This window comes from Oncorhynchus nerka, linkage group LG22, assembly GCF_034236695.1.
Source record: "Oncorhynchus nerka isolate Pitt River linkage group LG22, Oner_Uvic_2.0, whole genome shotgun sequence".
Classification (NCBI taxonomy): domain Eukaryota; kingdom Metazoa; phylum Chordata; class Actinopteri; order Salmoniformes; family Salmonidae; genus Oncorhynchus; species Oncorhynchus nerka.
In genome coordinates, this window is record NC_088417.1 from 840,711 (window position 1) to 863,517 (window position 22,807).

The 22,807-nt window shown below is 48.9% G+C and overlaps 1 protein-coding gene across 1 annotated transcript in view; it reads right to left on the reverse strand.

The window, feature by feature from the left end:
• Positions 1 to 22,807, reverse strand: part of dlec1 (DLEC1 cilia and flagella associated protein) — a 160,916-nt gene that overhangs the window by 87,499 nt on the left and 50,610 nt on the right. The window contains exons 19-20 of the mRNA XM_065006861.1: positions 18,608 to 18,835; positions 18,286 to 18,416 (exon numbers count right to left, since the gene is read on the reverse strand). Of these exons, the coding sequence (XP_064862933.1) occupies positions 18,286 to 18,416; positions 18,608 to 18,835 (359 nt within the window). The remainder of the gene's footprint in view (positions 1 to 18,285; positions 18,417 to 18,607; positions 18,836 to 22,807) is intronic.

Here is a 22,807-nt window from a genome sequence, read left to right on the forward strand (position 1 = left end):
ACAGTTAGAGGTGACTGGAGACAGAACCAGTACAGTTAGAGGTGACTGGAGACTGGAGACAGGACCAGTATAGTTAGAGGTGACTAGAGACAGAACCAGTAGAGATAGAGGTGACTGGTGACAGAACCAGTACAGTTAGAGGTGACTGGAGACAGAACCAGTACAGTTAGAGGAGACAGGACCAGTACAGCTAGAGGTGACTGGAGACAGAACCAGTACAGCTAGAGGTGACTGGAGACAGAACCAGTACATTTAGAGGTGACTGGAGACTGGAGACGGAACCAGTACAGTTAGAGGTGACTGGAGACAGGACCAGTACAGGTGACTGGAGACAGAACCAGTAGAGTTACAGGTGACTAGAGACAGGACCAGTACAGTTAGAGGTGACTGGAGACAGGACCAGTACAGTTAGAGGTGACTGGAGACAGAACCAGTACATTTAGAGGTGACTGGAGACTGGAGTCGGAACCAGTACAGTTAGAGGTGACTGGAGACAGAACCAGTACATTTAGAGGTGACTGGAGACTGGAGACAGAACCAGTACAGTTAGAGGTGACTGGAGACAGAACCAGTACAGTTAGAGGTGACTGGAGACAGAACCAGTACAGTTAGAGGTGACAGGGCCAGTACAGTTAGAGGTGACTGGAGACAGGACCAGTACAGTTAGAGGTGACTGGAGACAGGACCAGTACAGGAGACAGGGCCAGTACAGTTAGAGGTGACTGGAGACAGAACCAGTACAGTTAGGTGACTGGAGACAGAACCAGTACAGTTAGAGGCGACTGGAGACAGAACCAGTACAGTTCGAGGTGACTGGAGACAGAACCAGTGCAGTTAGAGGTGACTGGAGACAGAACCAGTACAGTTAGAGGTGACTGGAGACGGAACCAGTACATTTAGAGGTGACTGAAGACAGAAACAGTATAGTTAGAGGTGACTGGAGACAGAACCAGTACAGTTAGAGGTGACTGGAGACAGGACCAGTACAGTTACAGGTGACTGGAGACAGAACCAGTACATTTAGAGGTGACTGGAGACAGAACCAGTACAGGTGACTGGAGACAGGACCAGACTTACAGGTGACTGGAGACAGGACCAGTACAGTTACAGGTGACTGGAGACAGGACCAGTACAGTTACAGGTGACTGGAGACAGGACCAGTACAGTTACAGGTGACTGGAGACAGGACCAGTACAGTTACAGGTGACTGGAGACAAGACCAGTACAGTTACAGGTGACTGGAGACAGGACCAGTACAGTTACAGGTGACTGACAGGACCAGTACAGTTACAGGTGACTGGAGACAGGACCAGTACAGTTACAGGTGACTGGAGACAGGACCAGTACAGTTACAGGTGACTGGAGACAGAACCAGTACATTTAGAGGTGACTGGAGACAGGACCAGTACAGGTGACTGGAGACAGAACCAGTACAGTTAGAGGTGACTGGAGACTCGAGACAGAACCAGTACAGTTAGAGGTGACTGGAGACTGGAGACAGAACCAGTACAGCTAGAGGTGACTGGAGACAGAACCAGTACATTTAGAGGTGACTGGAGACAGAACCAGTACAGCTAGAGGTGACTGGAGACAGAACCAGTACAGCTAGAGGTGACTGGAGACAGAACCAGTACAGCTAGAGGTGACTGGAGACTGGAGACAGAACCAGTACAGCTAGAGGTGACTGGAGACAGGACCAGTACAGCTAGAGGTGACTGGAGACAGGACCAGTACATTTAGAGGTGACTGGAGACTGGAGACAGAACCCGTACATTTAGAGGTGACTGGAGACTGGAGACAGAACCAGTACAGTTAGAGGTGACTGGAGACAGAACCAGTACAGTTAGGTGACTGGAGACAGAACCAGTACAGTTAGAGGCGACTGGAGACAGAACCAGTACAGTTCGAGGTGACTGGAGACAGAACCAGTGCAGTTAGAGGTGACTGGAGACAGAACCAGTACAGTTAGAGGTGACTGGAGACGGAACCAGTATAGTTAGAGGCGACTGGAGACAGAACCAGTACAGTTCGAGGTGACTGGAGACAGAACCAGTGCAGTTAGAGGTGACTGGAGACAGAACCAGTACAGTTAGAGGTGACTGGAGACGGAACCAGTACATTTAGAGGTGACTGAAGACAGAAACAGTATAGTTAGAGGTGACTGGAGACAGAACCAGTACAGTTAGAGGTGACTGGAGACAGGACCAGTACAGTTACAGGTGACTGGAGACAGAACCAGTACATTTAGAGGTGACTGGAGACAGAACCAGTACAGGTGACTGGAGACAGGACCAGTACAGTTACAGGTGACTGGAGACAGGACCAGTACAGTTACAGGTGACTGGAGACAGGACCAGTACAGTTACAGGTGACTGGAGACAGGACCAGTACAGTTACAGGTGACTGGAGACAAGACCAGTACAGTTACAGGTGACTGGAGACAGGACCAGTACAGTTACAGGTGACTGGAGACAGGACCAGTACAGTTACAGGTGACTGGAGACAGGACCAGTACAGTTACAGGTGACTGGAGACAGGACCAGTACAGTTACAGGTGACTGGAGACAGAACCAGTACATTTAGAGGTGACTGGAGACAGGACCAGTACAGGTGACTGGAGACAGAACCAGTACAGTTAGAGGTGACTGGAGACTCGAGACAGAACCAGTACAGTTAGAGGTGACTGGAGACTGGAGACAGAACCAGTACAGCTAGAGGTGACTGGAGACAGAACCAGTACATTTAGAGGTGACTGGAGACAGAACCAGTACAGCTAGAGGTGACTGGAGACAGAACCAGTACAGCTAGAGGTGACTGGAGACAGAACCAGTACAGCTAGAGGTGACTGGAGACTGGAGACAGAACCAGTACAGCTAGAGGTGACTGGAGACAGGACCAGTACAGCTAGAGGTGACTGGAGACAGGACCAGTACATTTAGAGGTGACTGGAGACTGGAGACAGAACCCGTACATTTAGAGGTGACTGGAGACTGGAGACAGAACCAGTACAGTTAGAGGTGACTGGAGACAGAACCAGTACAGTTAGAGGTGACTGGAGACAGAACCAGTACAGTTAGACGTGAATGGAGACAGAACCAGTACAGTTAGAGGTGACTGGAGACAGAGCCAGTACAGTTAGAGGTCACTGGAGACAGAACCAGTACAGTTAGAGGTGACTGGAGACAGAACCAGTACAACTAGAGGTGACTGGATACTGGAGACAGAACCAGTACAACTAGAGGTGACTGGAGACAGAACCAGTACAGTTAGAGGTGACTGGAGACTGGAGACAGGACCAGTAGAGATAGAGGTGACTGGAGACAGGACCAGTACACGTGACTGGAGACAGAACCAGTACAGTTAGAGGTGACTGGAGACAGAACCAGTACAGTTAGAGGTGACTGGAGACAGAACCAGTACATTTAGAGGTGACTGGAGACTGGAGACGGAACCAGTACCGTTAGAGGTGACTGGAGACAGGACCAGTACATTTAGAGGTGACTGGAGACAGAACCAGTACAGTTAGAGGTGACTGGAGACAGGACCAGTACAGTTAGAGGTGACTGGAGACAGAACCAGTACATTTAGAGGTGACTGGATACTGGAGACAGAACCAGTACAGCTAGAGGTGACTGGAGACAGGACCAGTACAGCTAGAGGTGACTGGAGACAGAACCAGTACAGCTAGAGGTGACTGGAGACAGAACCAGTACATTTAGAGGTGACTGGAGACAGAAACCAGTACATTTAGAGGTGACTGGAGACAGGACCAGTACAGGTGACTGGAGACAGAACCAGTAGAGTTACAGGTGACTAGAGACAGGACCAGTACAGTTAGAGGTGACTGGAGACAGGACCAGTACAGTTAGAGGTGACTGGAGACAGAACCAGTACATTTAGAGGTGACTGGAGACTGGAGACGGAACAAGTACAGTTAGAGGTGACTGGAGACAGAACCAGTACATTTAGAGGTGACTGGAGACTGGAGACGGAACCAGTACAGTTAGAGGTGACTGGAGACAGGACCAGTACATTTAGAGGTGACTGGAGACAGAACCAGTACAGTTAGAGGTGACTGGAGACAGAACCAGTACAGTTAGAGGTGACTGGAGACAGAACCAGTACAGTTAGAGGTGACAGGGCCAGTACAGTTAGAGGTGACTGGAGACAGGACCAGTACAGGAGACAGGGCCAGTACAGTTAGAGGTGACTGGAGACAGAACCAGTACAGTTAGGTGACTGGAGACAGAACCAGTACAGTTAGAGGTGACTGGAGACAGAACCAGTGCAGTTAGAGGTGACTGGAGACAGAACCAGTACATTTAGAGGTGACTGGAGACGGAACCAGTACATTTAGAGGTGACTGAAGACAGAAACAGTACAGTTAGAGGTGACTGGAGACAGGACCAGTACAGTTACAGGTGACTGGAGACAGAACCAGTACATTTAGAGGTGACTGGAGACAGAACCAGTACAGGTGACTGGAGACAGGACCAGTACAGTTACAGGTGACTGGAGACAGGACCAGTACAGTTACAGGTGACTGGAGACAGGACCAGTACAGTTACAGGTGACTGGAGACAGGACCAGTACAGCTAGAGGTGACTGGAGACAGAACCAGTACAGCTAGAGGTGACTGGAGACAGAACCAGTACATTTAGAGGTGACTGGAGACGAGACGGAACCAGTACATTTAGAGGTGACTGGAGACAGGACCAGTACAGGTGACTGGAGACAGAACCAGTAGAGTTACAGGTGACTAGAGACAGGACCAGTACAGTTAGAGGTGACTGGAGACAGGACCAGTACAGTTAGAGGTGACTGGAGACAGAACCAGTACATTTAGAGGTGACTGGAGACTGGAGACGGAACAAGTACAGTTAGAGGTGACTGGAGACAGAACCAGTACATTTAGAGGTGACTGGAGACTGGAGACGGAACCAGTACAGTTAGAGGTGACTGGAGACAGGACCAGTACATTTAGAGGTGACTGGAGACAGAACCAGTACAGTTAGAGGTGACTGGAGACAGAACCAGTACAGTTAGAGGTGACTGGAGACAGAACCAGTACAGTTAGAGGTGACAGGGCCAGTACAGTTAGAGGTGACTGGAGACAGGACCAGTACAGGAGACAGGGCCAGTACAGTTAGAGGTGACTGGAGACAGAACCAGTACAGTTAGGTGACTGGAGACAGAACCAGTACAGTTAGAGGTGACTGGAGACAGAACCAGTGCAGTTAGAGGTGACTGGAGACAGAACCAGTACATTTAGAGGTGACTGGAGACGGAACCAGTACATTTAGAGGTGACTGAAGACAGAAACAGTACAGTTAGAGGTGACTGGAGACAGGACCAGTACAGTTACAGGTGACTGGAGACAGAACCAGTACATTTAGAGGTGACTGGAGACAGAACCAGTACAGGTGACTGGAGACAGGACCAGTACAGTTACAGGTGACTGGAGACAGGACCAGTACAGTTACAGGTGACTGGAGACAGGACCAGTACAGTTACAGGTGACTGGAGACAGGACCAGTACAGTTACAGGTGACTGGAGACAGAACCAGTACATTTAGAGGTGACTGGAGACAGGACCAGTACAGGTGACTGGAGACAGAACCAGTACAGTTAGAGGTGACTGGAGACTCGAGACAGAACCAGTACAGTTAGAGGTGACTGGAGACTGGAGACAGAACCAGTACAGCTAGAGGTGACTGGAGACAGAACCAGTACATTTAGAGGTGACTGGAGACAGAACCAGTACAGCTAGAGGTGACTGGAGACAGAACCAGTACAGCTAGAGGTGACTGGAGACTGGAGACAGAACCAGTACAGCTAGAGGTGACTGGAGACAGGACCAGTACAGCTAGAGGTGACTGGAGACTGGAGACAGAACCAGTACAGCTAGAGGTGACTGGAGACAGAATCAGTACATTTAGAGGTGACTGGAGACTGGAGACAGAACCAGTACAGCTAGAGGTGACTGGAGACAGAACCAGTACAGCTAGAGGTGACTGGAGACTGGAGACAGAACCAGTACAGCTAGAGGTGACTGGAGACAGGACCAGTACAGCTAGAGGTGACTGGAGACTGGAGACAGAACCAGTACAGCTAGAGGTGACTGGAGACAGGACCAGTACATTTAGAGGTGACTGGAGACTGGAGACAGAACCAGTACATTTAGAGGTGACTGGAGACTGGAGACAGAACCAGTACAGTTAGAGGTGACTGGAGACTGGAGACGGAACAAGTACAGTTAGAGGTGACTGGAGACAGAACCAGTACATTTAGAGGTGACTGGAGACTGGAGACGGAACCAGTACAGTTAGAGGTGACTGGAGACAGGACCAGTACATTTAGAGGTGACTGGAGACAGAACCAGTACAGTTAGAGGTGACTGGAGACAGAACCAGTACCGTTAGAGGTGACTGGAGACAGGACCAGTACATTTAGAGGTGACTGGAGACTGGAGACAGAACCAGTACATTTAGAGGTGACTGGAGACTGGAGATAGAACCAGTACAGTTAGAGGTGACTGGAGACAGAACCAGTACAGTTAGAGGTGACTGGAGACAGAACCAGTACAGTTAGACGTGAATGGAGACAGAACCAGTACAGTTAGAGGTGACTGGAGACAGAGCCAGTACAGTTAGAGGTCACTGGAGACAGAACCAGTACAGTTAGAGGTGACTGGAGACAGAACCAGTACAACTAGAGGTGACTGGATACTGGAGACAGAACCAGTACAACTAGAGGTGACTGGAGACAGAACCAGTACAGTTAGAGGTGACTGGAGACTGGAGACAGGACCAGTAGAGATAGAGGTGACTGGAGACAGGACCAGTACAGTTACAGGTGACTGGAGACAGAACCAGTACATTTAGAGGTGACTGGAGACAGGACCAGTACAGGTGACTGGAGACAGAACCAGTACAGTTAGAGGTGACTGGAGACTCGAGACAGAACCAGTACAGTTAGAGGTGACTGGAGACTGGAGACAGAACCAGTACAGCTAGAGGTGACTGGAGACAGAACCAGTACATTTAGAGGTGACTGGAGACAGAACCAGTACAGCTAGAGGTGACTGGAGACAGAACCAGTACAGCTAGAGGTGACTGGAGACTGGAGACAGAACCAGTACAGCTAGAGGTGACTGGAGACAGGACCAGTACAGCTAGAGGTGACTGGAGACTGGAGACAGAACCAGTACAGCTAGAGGTGACTGGAGACAGAATCAGTACATTTAGAGGTGACTGGAGACTGGAGACAGAACCAGTACAGCTAGAGGTGACTGGAGACAGAACCAGTACAGCTAGAGGTGACTGGAGACTGGAGACAGAACCAGTACAGCTAGAGGTGACTGGAGACAGGACCAGTACAGCTAGAGGTGACTGGAGACTGGAGACAGAACCAGTACAGCTAGAGGTGACTGGAGACAGGACCAGTACATTTAGAGGTGACTGGAGACTGGAGACAGAACCAGTACATTTAGAGGTGACTGGAGACTGGAGACAGAACCAGTACAGTTAGAGGTGACTGGAGACTGGAGACGGAACAAGTACAGTTAGAGGTGACTGGAGACAGAACCAGTACATTTAGAGGTGACTGGAGACTGGAGACTGAACCAGTACAGTTAGAGGTGACTGGAGACAGGACCAGTACATTTAGAGGTGACTGGAGACAGAACCAGTACAGTTAGAGGTGACTGGAGACAGAACCAGTACCGTTAGAGGTGACTGGAGACAGGACCAGTACATTTAGAGGTGACTGGAGACTGGAGACAGAACCAGTACATTTAGAGGTGACTGGAGACTGGAGATACAACCAGTACAGTTAGAGGTGACTGGAGACAGAACCAGTACAGTTAGAGGTGACTGGAGACAGAACCAGTACAGTTAGACGTGAATGGAGACAGAACCAGTACAGTTAGAGGTGACTGGAGACAGAGCCAGTACAGTTAGAGGTCACTGGAGACAGAACCAGTACAGTTAGAGGTGACTGGAGACAGAACCAGTACAACTAGAGGTGACTGGATACTGGAGACAGAACCAGTACAACTAGAGGTGACTGGAGACAGAACCAGTACAGTTAGAGGTGACTGGAGACTGGAGACAGGACCAGTAGAGATAGAGGTGACTGGAGACAGGACCAGTACACGTGACTGGAGACAGAACCAGTACAGTTAGAGGTGACTGGAGACAGAACCAGTACAGTTAGAGGTGACTGGAGACAGAACCAGTACATTTAGAGGTGACTGGAGACTGGAGACGGAACCAGTACCGTTAGAGGTGACTGGAGACAGGACCAGTACATTTAGAGGTGACTGGAGACAGAACCAGTACAGTTAGAGGTGACTGGAGACAGGACCAGTACAGTTAGAGGTGACTGGAGACAGAACCAGTACATTTAGAGGTGACTGGATACTGGAGACAGAACCAGTACAACTAGAGGTGACTGGAGACAGAACCAGTACAGTTAGAGGTGACTGGAGACTGGAGACAGGACCAGTAGAGATAGAGGAGACTGGAGACAGGACCAGTACAGCTAGAGGTGACTGGAGACTGGAGACAGAACCAGTACAACTAGAGGTGACTGGAGACAGGACCAGTACAGCTAGAGGTGACTGGAGACTGGAGACAGAACCAGTACAGCTAGAGGTGACTGGAGACAGGACCAGTACAGCTAGAGGTGACTGGAGACTGGAGACAGAACCAGTACAGCTAGAGGTGACTGGAGACAGGACCAGTACATTTAGAGGTGACTGGAGACTGGAGACAGAACCAGTACATTTAGAGGTGACTGGAGACTGGAGACAGAACCAGTACAGTTAGAGGTGACTGGAGACAGAACCAGTACAGTTAGAGGTGACTGGAGACAGAACCAGTACAGTTAGACGTGAATGGAGACAGAACCAGTACAGTTAGAGGTGACTGGAGACAGAGCCAGTACAGTTAGAGGTCACTGGAGACAGAACCAGTACAGTTAGAGGTGACTGGAGACAGAACCAGTACAACTAGAGGTGACTGGATACTGGAGACAGAACCAGTACAACTAGAGGTGACTGGAGACAGAACCAGTACAGTTAGAGGTGACTGGAGACTGGAGACAGGACCAGTAGAGATAGAGGAGACTGGAGACAGGACCAGTACACGTGACTGGAGACAGAACCAGTACAGTTAGAGGTGACTGGAGACAGAACCAGTACAGTTAGAGGTGACTGGAGACAGAACCAGTACAGTTAGAGGTGACTGGAGACAGAACCAGTACATTTAGAGGTGACTGGAGACTGGAGACGGAACCAGTACCGTTAGAGGTGACTGGAGAAAGGACCAGTACATTTAGAGGTGACTGGAGACAGAACCAGTACAGTTAGACGTGACTGGAGACAGGACCAGTACAGTTAGAGGTGACTGGAGACAGAACCAGTACATTTAGAGGTGACTGGATACTGGAGACAGAACCAGTACAATTAGAGGTGACTGGAGGCAGAACCAGAACAGTTAGAGGTGACTGGAGACAGAGCCAGTACAGTTAGAGGTGACTGGAGACAGAACCAGTACAGTTACAGGTGACTGGAGACAGAACCAGTACAGTTAGACGTGACTGGAGACAGAACCAGTACAGTTAGAGGTGACTGGAGACAGGACCAGTACAGTTAGAGGTGACTGGAGACAGAAACAGTACATTTAGAGGTGACTGGAGACAGGACCAGTACAGTTAGAGGTGACTGGAGACTGGAGACAGGACCAGTATAGTTAGAGGTGACTAGAGACAGAACCAGTAGAGATAGAGGTGACTGGTGACTGGAGACAGAACCAGTACAGTTAGAGGTGACTGGAGACAGAACCAGTACAGTTAGAGGTGACTGGAGACTGGAGACAGGACCAGTATAGTTAGAGGTGACTAGAGACAGAACCAGTAGAGATAGAGGTGACTGGTGACAGAACCAGTACAGTTAGAGGTGACTGGAGACAGAACCAGTACAGTTAGAGGAGACAGGACCAGTACAGCTAGAGGTGACTGGAGACAGAACCAGTACAGCTAGAGGTGACTGGAGACAGAACCAGTACATTTAGAGGTGACTGGAGACTGGAGACGGAACCAGTACAGTTAGAGGTGACTGGAGACAGGACCAGTACAGGTGACTGGAGACAGAACCAGTAGAGTTACAGGTGACTAGAGACAGGACCAGTACAGTTAGAGGTGACTGGAGACAGGACCAGTACAGTTAGAGGTGACTGGAGACAGAACCAGTACATTTAGAGGTGACTGGAGACTGGAGTCGGAACCAGTACAGTTAGAGGTGACTGGAGACAGAACCAGTACATTTAGAGGTGACTGGAGACTGGAGACAGAACCAGTACAGTTAGAGGTGACTGGAGACAGAACCAGTACAGTTAGAGGTGACTGGAGACAGAACCAGTACAGTTAGAGGTGACAGGGCCAGTACAGTTAGAGGTGACTGGAGACAGGACCAGTACAGTTAGAGGTGACTGGAGACAGGACCAGTACAGGAGACAGGGCCAGTACAGTTAGAGGTGACTGGAGACAGAACCAGTACAGTTAGGTGACTGGAGACAGAACCAGTACAGTTAGAGGCGACTGGAGACAGAACCAGTACAGTTCGAGGTGACTGGAGACAGAACCAGTGCAGTTAGAGGTGACTGGAGACAGAACCAGTACAGTTAGAGGTGACTGGAGACGGAACCAGTACATTTAGAGGTGACTGAAGACAGAAACAGTATAGTTAGAGGTGACTGGAGACAGAACCAGTACATTTAGAGGTGACTGGAGACAGGACCAGTACAGGTGACTGGAGACAGAACCAGTACAGTTAGAGGTGACTGGAGACTCGAGACAGAACCAGTACAGTTAGAGGTGACTGGAGACTGGAGACAGAACCAGTACAGCTAGAGGTGACTGGAGACAGAACCAGTACATTTAGAGGTGACTGGAGACAGAACCAGTACAGCTAGAGGTGACTGGAGACAGAACCAGTACAGCTAGAGGTGACTGGAGACAGAACCAGTACAGCTAGAGGTGACTGGAGACTGGAGACAGAACCAGTACAGCTAGAGGTGACTGGAGACAGGACCAGTACAGCTAGAGGTGACTGGAGACAGGACCAGTACATTTAGAGGTGACTGGAGACTGGAGACAGAACCCGTACATTTAGAGGTGACTGGAGACTGGAGACAGAACCAGTACAGTTAGAGGTGACTGGAGACAGAACCAGTACAGTTAGGTGACTGGAGACAGAACCAGTACAGTTAGAGGCGACTGGAGACAGAACCAGTACAGTTCGAGGTGACTGGAGACAGAACCAGTGCAGTTAGAGGTGACTGGAGACAGAACCAGTACAGTTAGAGGTGACTGGAGACGGAACCAGTATAGTTAGAGGCGACTGGAGACAGAACCAGTACAGTTCGAGGTGACTGGAGACAGAACCAGTGCAGTTAGAGGTGACTGGAGACAGAACCAGTACAGTTAGAGGTGACTGGAGACGGAACCAGTACATTTAGAGGTGACTGAAGACAGAAACAGTATAGTTAGAGGTGACTGGAGACAGAACCAGTACAGTTAGAGGTGACTGGAGACAGGACCAGTACAGTTACAGGTGACTGGAGACAGAACCAGTACATTTAGAGGTGACTGGAGACAGAACCAGTACAGGTGACTGGAGACAGGACCAGTACAGTTACAGGTGACTGGAGACAGGACCAGTACAGTTACAGGTGACTGGAGACAGGACCAGTACAGTTACAGGTGACTGGAGACAGGACCAGTACAGTTACAGGTGACTGGAGACAAGACCAGTACAGTTACAGGTGACTGGAGACAGGACCAGTACAGTTACAGGTGACTGGAGACAGGACCAGTACAGTTACAGGTGACTGGAGACAGGACCAGTACAGTTACAGGTGACTGGAGACAGGACCAGTACAGTTACAGGTGACTGGAGACAGAACCAGTACATTTAGAGGTGACTGGAGACAGGACCAGTACAGGTGACTGGAGACAGAACCAGTACAGTTAGAGGTGACTGGAGACTCGAGACAGAACCAGTACAGTTAGAGGTGACTGGAGACTGGAGACAGAACCAGTACAGCTAGAGGTGACTGGAGACAGAACCAGTACATTTAGAGGTGACTGGAGACAGAACCAGTACAGCTAGAGGTGACTGGAGACAGAACCAGTACAGCTAGAGGTGACTGGAGACAGAACCAGTACAGCTAGAGGTGACTGGAGACTGGAGACAGAACCAGTACAGCTAGAGGTGACTGGAGACAGGACCAGTACAGCTAGAGGTGACTGGAGACAGGACCAGTACATTTAGAGGTGACTGGAGACTGGAGACAGAACCCGTACATTTAGAGGTGACTGGAGACTGGAGACAGAACCAGTACAGTTAGAGGTGACTGGAGACAGAACCAGTACAGTTAGAGGTGACTGGAGACAGAACCAGTACAGTTAGACGTGAATGGAGACAGAACCAGTACAGTTAGAGGTGACTGGAGACAGAGCCAGTACAGTTAGAGGTCACTGGAGACAGAACCAGTACAGTTAGAGGTGACTGGAGACAGAACCAGTACAACTAGAGGTGACTGGATACTGGAGACAGAACCAGTACAACTAGAGGTGACTGGAGACAGAACCAGTACAGTTAGAGGTGACTGGAGACTGGAGACAGGACCAGTAGAGATAGAGGTGACTGGAGACAGGACCAGTACACGTGACTGGAGACAGAACCAGTACAGTTAGAGGTGACTGGAGACAGAACCAGTACAGTTAGAGGTGACTGGAGACAGAACCAGTACATTTAGAGGTGACTGGAGACTGGAGACGGAACCAGTACCGTTAGAGGTGACTGGAGACAGGACCAGTACATTTAGAGGTGACTGGAGACAGAACCAGTACAGTTAGAGGTGACTGGAGACAGGACCAGTACAGTTAGAGGTGACTGGAGACAGAACCAGTACATTTAGAGGTGACTGGATACTGGAGACAGAACCAGTACAGTTACAGGTGACTGGAGACAGGACCAGTACAGTTAGAGGTGACTGGAGACAGGACCAGTACAGGAGACAGAACCAGTACAATTAGAGGTGACTGGAGGCAGAACCAGAACAGTTAGAGGTGACTGGAGACAGAACCAGTACAGGAGACAGAACCAGTACAGTTAGAGGTGACTGGAGACAGAACCAGTACAGTTACAGGTGACTGGAGACAGAACCAGTACAGTTAGACGTGACTGGAGACGGAACCAGTACATTTAGAGGTGACTGAAGACAGAAACAGTACAGTTAGAGGTGACTGGAGACAGAACCAGTACAGTTAGAGGTGACTGGAGACAGGACCAGTACAGTTACAGGTGACTGGAGACAGAACCAGTACATTTAGAGGTGACTGGAGACAGAACCAGTACAGGTGACTGGAGACAGGACCAGTACAGTTACAGGTGACTGGAGACAGGACCAGTACAGTTACAGGTGACTGGAGACAGGACCAGTACAGTTACAGGTGACTGGAGACAGGACCAGTACAGTTACAGGTGACTGGAGACAGGACCAGTACAGTTACAGGTGACTGGAGACAGGACCAGTACAGTTACAGGTGACTGGAGACAGGACCAGTACAGTTACAGGTGACTGGAGACAGGACCAGTACAGTTACAGGTGACTGGAGACAGGACCAGTACAGTTACAGGTGACTGGAGACAGGACCAGTACAGTTACAGGTGACTGGAGACAGAACCAGTACATTTAGAGGTGACTGGAGACAGGACCAGTACAGGTGACTGGAGACAGAACCAGTACAGTTAGAGGTGACTGGAGACTCGAGACAGAACCAGTACAGTTAGAGGTGACTGGAGACTGGAGACAGAACCAGTACAGCTAGAGGTGACTGGAGACAGAAGCAGTACATTTAGAGGTGACTGGAGACAGAACCAGTACAGCTAGAGGTGACTGGAGACAGAACCAGTACAGCTAGAGGTGACTGGAGACAGAACCAGTACAGCTAGAGGTGACTGGAGACTGGAGACAGAACCAGTACAGCTAGAGGTGACTGGAGACAGGACCAGTACAGCTAGAGGTGACTGGAGACAGGACCAGTACATTTAGAGGTGACTGGAGACTGGAGACAGAACCAGTACATTTAGAGGTGACTGGAGACTGGAGACAGAACCAGTACAGTTAGAGGTGACTGGAGACAGAACCAGTACAGTTAGACGTGACTGGAGACAGAACCAGTACAGTTAGAGGTGACTGGAGACAGGACCAGTACAGTTAGAGGTGACTGGAGACAGAACCAGTACATTTAGAGGTGACTGGAGACAGGAGACAGAACCAGTACATTTAGAGGTGACTGGAGACAGAACCAGTACATTTAGAGGTGACTGGAGACAGAACCAGTACATTTAGAGGTGACTGGAGACAGAACCAGTACATTTAGAGGTGACTGGAGACAGAGCCAGTACAGTTAGAGGAGACAGGACCAGTACAGCTAGAGGTGACTGGAGACAGAACCAGTACAGCTAGAGGTGACTGGAGACAGAACCAGTACATTTAGAGGTGACTGGAGACGGAACCAGTACAGTTAGAGGTGACTGGAGACAGGACCAGTACAGGTGACTGGAGACAGAACCAGTAGAGTTACAGGTGACTGGAGACAGGACCAGTACAGTTAGAGGTGACTGGAGACAGGACCAGTACAGTTAGAGGTGACTGGAGACAGAACCAGTACATTTAGAGGTGACTGGAGACTGGAGACGGAACCAGTACAGTTAGAGGTGACTGGAGACAGAACCAGTACATTTAGAAGTGACTGGAGACTGGAGACAGGACCAGTACAGTTAGAGGTGACTGGAGACAGGACCAGTACATTTAGAGGTGACTGGAGACAGAACCAGTACAGTTACAGGTGACTGGAGACAGGACCAGTACAGTTACAGGTGACTGGAGACAGGACCAGTACAGTTACAGGTGACTGGAGACAGGACCAGTACAGTTACAGGTGACTGGAGACAGAACCAGTACATTTAGAGGTGACTGGAGACAGGACCAGTACAGGTGACTGGAGACAGAACCAGTACAGTTAGAGGTGACTGGAGACTCGAGACAGAACCAGTACAGTTAGAGGTGACTGGAGACTGGAGACAGAACCAGTACAGCTAGAGGTGACTGGAGACAGAAGCAGTACATTTAGAGGTGACTGGAGACAGAACCAGTACAGCTAGAGGTGACTGGAGACAGAACCAGTACAGCTAGAGGTGACTGGAGACAGAACCAGTACAGCTAGAGGTGACTGGAGACTGGAGACAGAACCAGTACAGCTAGAGGTGACTGGAGACAGGACCAGTACAGCTAGAGGTGACTGGAGACAGGACCAGTACATTTAGAGGTGACTGGAGACTGGAGACAGAACCAGTACATTTAGAGGTGACTGGAGACTGGAGACAGAACCAGTACAGTTAGAGGTGACTGGAGAAAGAACCAGTACAGTTAGAGGTGACTGGAGACAGAACCAGTACAGTTAGACGTGAATGGAGACAGAACCAGTACAGTTAGAGGTGACTGGAGACAGAGCCAGTACAGTTAGAGGTCACTGGAGACAGAACCAGTACAGTTAGAGGTGACTGGAGACAGAACCAGTACAACTAGAGGTGACTGGAGACAGAACCAGTACAGTTAGAGGTGACTGGAGACTGGAGACAGGACCAGTAGAGATAGAGGTGACTGGAGACAGGACCAGTACACGTGACTGGAGACAGAACCAGTACAGTTAGAGGTGACTGGAGACAGAACCAGTACAGTTAGAGGTGACTGGAGACAGAACCAGTACATTTAGAGGTGACTGGAGACTGGAGACGGAACCAGTACCGTTAGAGGTGACTGGAGACAGGACCAGTACATTTAGAGGTGACTGGAGACAGAACCAGTACAGTTAGAGGTGACTGGAGACAGGACCAGTACAGTTAGAGGTGACTGGAGACAGAACCAGTACATTTAGAGGTGACTGGATACTGGAGACAGAACCAGTACAGTTACAGGTGACTGGAGACAGGACCAGTACAGTTAGAGGTGACTGGAGACAGGACCAGTACAGGAGACAGAACCAGTACAATTAGAGGTGACTGGAGGCAGAACCAGAACAGTTAGAGGTGACTGGAGACAGAACCAGTACAGGAGACAGAACCAGTACAGTTAGAGGTGACTGGAGACAGAACCAGTACAGTTACAGGTGACTGGAGACAGAACCAGTACAGTTAGACGTGACTGGAGACAGAACCAGTACAGTTAGAGGTGACTGGAGACAGGACCAGTACAGTTAGAGGTGACTGGAGACAGAACCAGTACATTTAGAGGTGACTGGAGACAGGAGACAGAACCAGTACATTTAGAGGTGACTGGAGACAGAACCAGTACATTTAGAGGTGACTGGAGACAGAACCAGTACATTTAGAGGTGACTGGAGACAGAGCCAGTACAGTTAGAGGAGACAGGACCAGTACAGCTAGAGGTGACTGGAGACAGAACCAGTACAGCTAGAGGTGACTGGAGACAGAACCAGTACATTTAGAGGTGACTGGAGACGGAACCAGTACAGTTAGAGGTGACTGGAGACAGGACCAGTACAGGTGACTGGAGACAGAACCAGTAGAGTTACAGGTGACTGGAGACAGGACCAGTACAGTTAGAGGTGACTGGAGACAGGACCAGTACAGTTAGAGGTGACTGGAGACAGAACCAGTACATTTAGAGGTGACTGGAGACTGGAGACGGAACCAGTACAGTTAGAGGTGACTGGAGACAGAACCAGTACATTTAGAAGTGACTGGAGACTGGAGACAGGACCAGTACAGTTAGAGGTGACTGGAGACAGGACCAGTACATTTAGAGGTGACTGGAGACAGAACCAGTACAGTTAGAGGTGACTGGAGACAGAACCAGTACAGTTAGAGGTGACTGGAGACAGAACCAGTACAGTTACAGGTGACTGGAGACAGGACCAGTACAGTTAGAGGTGACTGGAGACAGGACCAGTACAGGAGACAGGGCCAGTACAGTTAGAGGTGACTGGAGACAGAACCAGTACAGTTAGAGGTGACTGGAGACTGGAGACGGAACCAGTACAGTTAGAGGTGACTGGAGACAGGACCAGTACATTTAGAGGTGACTGGAGACAGAACCAGTACAGTTAGAGGTGACTGGAGACAGAACCAGTACAGTTAGAGGTGACTGGAGACAGAACCAGTACAGTTACAGGTGACTGGAGACAGGACCAGTACAGTTAGAGGTGACTGGAGACAGGACCAGTACAGGAGACAGGGCCAGTACAGTTAGAGGTGACTGGAGACAGAACCAGTACATTTAGAGGTGACTGAAGACAGAAACAGTACAGTTAGAGGTGACTGGAGACAGAACCAGTACAGTTAGAGGTGACTGGAGACAGGACCAGTACAGCTAGAGGTGACTGGAGACTGGAGACAGAACCAGTACAGCTAGAGGTGACTGGAGACAGGAGACAGAACCAGTACAGCTAGAGGTGACTGGAGACAGGACCAGTACAGCTAGAGGAGACAGGACCAGTACAGCTAGAGGTGACTGGAGACAGAACCAGTACAGCTAGAGGTGACTGGAGACAGGACCAGTACAGCTAGAGGTGACTGGAGACAGGACCAGTACATCTAGAGGTGACTGGAGACAGGACCAGTACAGCTAGAGGTGACTGGAGACAGAACCAGTACAGCTAGAGGTGACTGGAGACAGGACCAGTACAGTTAGAGGTGACTGGAGACAGGAGACAGAACCAGTACAGCTAGAGGTGACTGGAGACTGGAGACAGAACCGGTACAGCTAGAGGTGACTGGAGACTGGAGACAGAACCAGTACAGCTAGAGGTGACTGGAGACAGAACCAGTACAGCTAGAGGTGACTGGAGACAGGACCAGTACAGTTAGAGGTGACTGGAGACAGGACCAGTACAGTTAGAGGTGACTGGAGACTGGAGACAGAACCAGTACAGCTAGAGGTGACTGGAGACAGGAGACAGAACCAGTACAGCTAGAGGTGACTGGAGACAGGACCAGTACAGCTAGAGGAGACAGGACCAGTACAGCTAGAGGTGACTGGAGGCTGGAGACAGAACCAGTACAGCTAGAGGTGACTGGAGACAGGACCAGTACAGCTAGAGGTTGCTGATTGACAGAGATAGATATTGCTAGCTAATAAATTGATTTCCTATTGGTATAATTAGTGTTGAAGGCGTAGGTGAAATCCTCACCATCCTTGGCCATTCTCCACAGCCAGCTCCAGCACGGTGTCAAAGTGTTGACAAAACAGGGGTCTGAAGAGGATGTCTACACTGCAGGAGGCCAGAGGGGGCAGCACTCCTTTACACGGCTGCACTGTGATCTAGCACACAGGAGAAGAAGACAAACACCAACAGAGGACAACAATGGGACTATCAGGTCTCAGTACAAACGGACAAACTGTTGTAAAACTCTTACCAGGGCGACCAGAGGCAATACCTCAGTATTACAGTATGTGTGATATTTCAGTGTTTTACTTTAACTTACCTTTAACTCACTTGTTAGTGTGTTTACCTGTGTGTGGTGGCTGTATGTCCTCTCTGCCTTCCCAGACTCCAGACTGTCTGTCCTCTCTGCCTTCCCAGACTCCAGACTGTCTGTCCTCTCTGCCTTCTCTGGCCCCAGGCTCCAGAAGGCCTCTAGATGAGTGGTGTTGGTGAGGACCATGGTGGCCTGGGTCTGGTCACCTAGCTGTATTAGACCTAGGTCAAGACTGGGAACACTCACAGACACCTGCGGACCCTGGAACACACCAACACACACCGGAGGAAGTAGAGTTGGCGAGGTTACACAAAGATGAAGGATACGTCTGTTGTACTGGTAGAGCACTATACAATACTTTTCAGAATATGTTTAACTGTCAGGTAATACTCTCCAATCAAATCTCGTGTTGAAAATGACTAGCTCAGCGGATGACGCCGTTTAGACAGCTATGATATGAGTCTCTCTGAGACTAGCTCAGCGGATGACGCCGTTTAGACAGCTATGATATGAGTCTCTCTGAGACTAACTCAGCGGATGACGCCGTTTAGACAGCTATGATATGAGTCTCTCTGAGACTAGCTCAGCGGATGACGCCGTTTAGACAGCTATGATATGAGTCTCTCTGAGACTAGCTCAGCGGATGACGCCGTTTAGACAGCTATGATATGAGTCTCTCTGAAAATGACTAACTCAGCGGATGATGCCGTTTAGACAGCTATGATATGAGTCTCTCTGAAAATGACTAACTCAGCGGATGATGCCGTTTAGACAGCTATGATATGAGTCTCTCTGAGAATGACTAACTCAGCGGATGATGCCGTTTAGACAGCTATGATATGAGTCTCTCTGAAAATGACTAACTCAGCGGATGATGCCGTTTAGACAGCTATGATATGAGTCTCTCTGAGACTAGCTCAGCGGATGATGCCGTTTAGACAGCTATGATATGAGTCTCTCTGAGACTAGCTCAGCGGATGATGCCGTTTAGACAGCTATGATATGAGTCTCTCTGAGAATGACTAACTCAGCGGATGATGCCGTTTAGACAGCTATGATATGAGTCTCTCTGAAAATGACTAACTCAGCGGATGATGCCGTTTAGACAGCTATGATATGAGTCTCTCTGAGAATGACTAACTCAGCGGATGATGCCGTTTAGACAGCTATGATAGGAGTCTCTCTGAAAATGACTAACTCAGCGGATGATGCCGTTTAGAAAGCTATGATATGAGTCTCTCTGAAAATGACTAACTCAGCGGATGATGCCGTTTAGACAGCTATGATATGAGTCTCTCTGAGAATGACTAACTCAGCGGATGATGCCGTTTAGACAGCTATGATAGAAGTCTCTCTGAGAATGACTAACTCAGCGGATGATGCCGTTTAGACAGCTATGATATGAGTCTCTCTGAGAATAACTAACTCAGCGGATGATGCCGTTTAGACAGCTATGATATGAGTCTCTCTGAGAATGACTAACTCAGCGGATGATGCCGTTTAGACAGCTATGATATGAGTCTCTCTGAAAATGACTAACTCAGCGGATGATGCCGTTTAGACAGCTATGATAGGAGTCTCTCTGAGAATGACTAACTCAGCGGATGATGCCGTTTAGACAGCTATGATATGAGTCTCTCTGAGAATAACTAACTCAGCGGATGATGCCGTTTAGACAGCTATGATATGAGTCTCTCTGAAAATGACTAACTCAGCGGATGATGCCGTTTAGACAGCTATGATATGAGTCTCTCTGAGAATGACTAACTCAGCGGATTATGCCGTTTAGACAGCTATGATATGAGTCTCTCTGAGACTAGCTCAGCGGATGATGCCGTTTAGACAGCTATGATATGAGTCTCTCTGAGACTAGCTCAGCGGATGATGCCGTTTAGACAGCTATGATATGAGTCTCTCTGAGAATGACTAGCTCAGCGGATGATGCCGTTTAGACAGCTATGATATGAGTCTCTCTGAGAATGACTAACTCAGCGGATGATGCCGTTTAGACAGCTATGATATGAGTCTCTCTGAGAATGACTAACTCAGCGGATGATGCCGTTTAGACAGCTATGATATGAGTCTCTCTGAGAATGACTAACTCAGCGGATGATGCCGTTTAGACAGCTATGATAGGAGTCTCTCTGAGAATGACTAACTCAGCGGATGATGCCGTTTAGACAGCTATGATATGAGTCTCTCTGAGAATGACTAACTCAGCGGATGATGCCGTTTAGACAGCTATAATATGAGTCTCTCTGAGAATGACTAACTCAGCGGATGATGCCGTTTAGACAGCTATGATATGAGTCTCTCTGAAAATGACTAACTCAGCGGATGATGCCGTTTAGACAGCTATGATAGGAGTCTCTCTGAGAATGACTAACTCAGCGGATGATGCCGTTTAGACAGCTATGATATGAGTCTCTCTGAGAATAACTAACTCAGCGGATGATGCCGTTTAGACAGCTATGATATGAGTCTCTCTGAAAATGACTAACTCAGCGGATGATGCCGTTTAGACAGCTATGATATGAGTCTCTCTGAGAATGACTAACTCAGCGGATTATGCCGTTTAGACAGCTATGATATGAGTCTCTCTGAGACTAGCTCAGCGGATGATGCCGTTTAGACAGCGATGATATGAGTCTCTCTGAGACTAGCTCAGCGGATGATGCCGTTTAGACAGCTATGATATGAGTCTCTCTGAGAATGACTAGCTCAGCGGATGATGCCGTTTAGACAGCTATGATATGAGTCTCTCTGAGAATGACTAACTCAGCGGATGATGCCGTTTAGACAGCTATGATATGAGTCTCTCTGAAAATGAGTAACTCAGCGGATGATGCCGTTTAGACAGCTATGATAGGAGTCTCTCTGAGAATGACTAACTCAGCGGATGATGCCGTTTAGACAGCTATGATATGAGTCTCTCTGAGAATAACTAACTCAGCGGATGATGCCGTTTAGACAGCTATGATATGAGTCTCTCTGAAAATGACTAACTCAGCGGATGATGCCGTTTAGACAGCTATGATATGAGTCTCTCTGAGAATGACTAACTCAGCGGATTATGCCGTTTAGACAGCTATGATATGAGTCTCTCTGAGACTAGCTCAGCGGATGATGCCGTTTAGACAGCTATGATATGAGTCTCTCTGAGACTAGCTCAGCGGATGATGCCGTTTAGACAGCTATGATATGAGTCTCTCTGAGAATGACTAGCTCAGCGGATGATGCCGTTTAGACAGCTATGATATGAGTCTCTCTGAGAATGACTAACTCAGCGGATGATGCCGTTTAGACAGCTATGATATGAGTCTCTCTGAGAATGACTAACTCAGCGGATGATGCCGTTTAGACAGCTATGATATGAGTCTCTCTGAGAATGACTAACTCAGCGGATGATGCCGTTTAGACAGCTATGATAGGAGTCTCTCTGAGAATGACTAACTCAGCGGATGATGCCGTTTAGACAGCTATGATATGAGTCTCTCTGAGAATGACTAACTCAGCGGATGATGCCGTTTAGACAGCTATAATATGAGTCTCTCTGAGAATGACTAACTCAGCGGATGATGCCGTTTAGACAGCTATGATATGAGTCTCTCTGAAAATGACTAACTCAGCGGATGATGCCGTTTAGACAGCTATGATAGGAGTCTCTCTGAGAATGACTAACTCAGCGGATGATGCCATTTAGACAGCTATGATATGAGTCTCTCTGAGAATAACTAACTCAGCGGATGATGCCGTTTAGACAGCTATGATATGAGTCTCTCTGAAAATGACTAACTCAGCGGATGATGCCGTTTAGACAGCTATGATATGAGTCTCTCTGAGAATGACTAACTCAGCGGATTATGCCGTTTAGACAGCTATGATATGAGTCTCTCTGAGACTAGCTCAGCGGATGATGCCGTTTAGACAGCGATGATATGAGTCTCTCTGAGACTAGCTCAGCGGATGATGCCGTTTAGACAGCTATGATATGAGTCTCTCTGAGAATGACTAGCTCAGCGGATGATGCCGTTTAGACAGCTATGATATGAGTCTCTCTGAGAATGACTAACTCAGCGGATGATGCCGTTTAGACAGCTATGATATGAGTCTCTCTGAGAATGACTAACTCAGCGGATGATGCCGTTTAGACAGCTATGATAGGAGTCTCTCTGAGAATGACTAACTCAGCGGATGATGCCGTTTAGACAGCTATGATATGAGTCTCTCTGA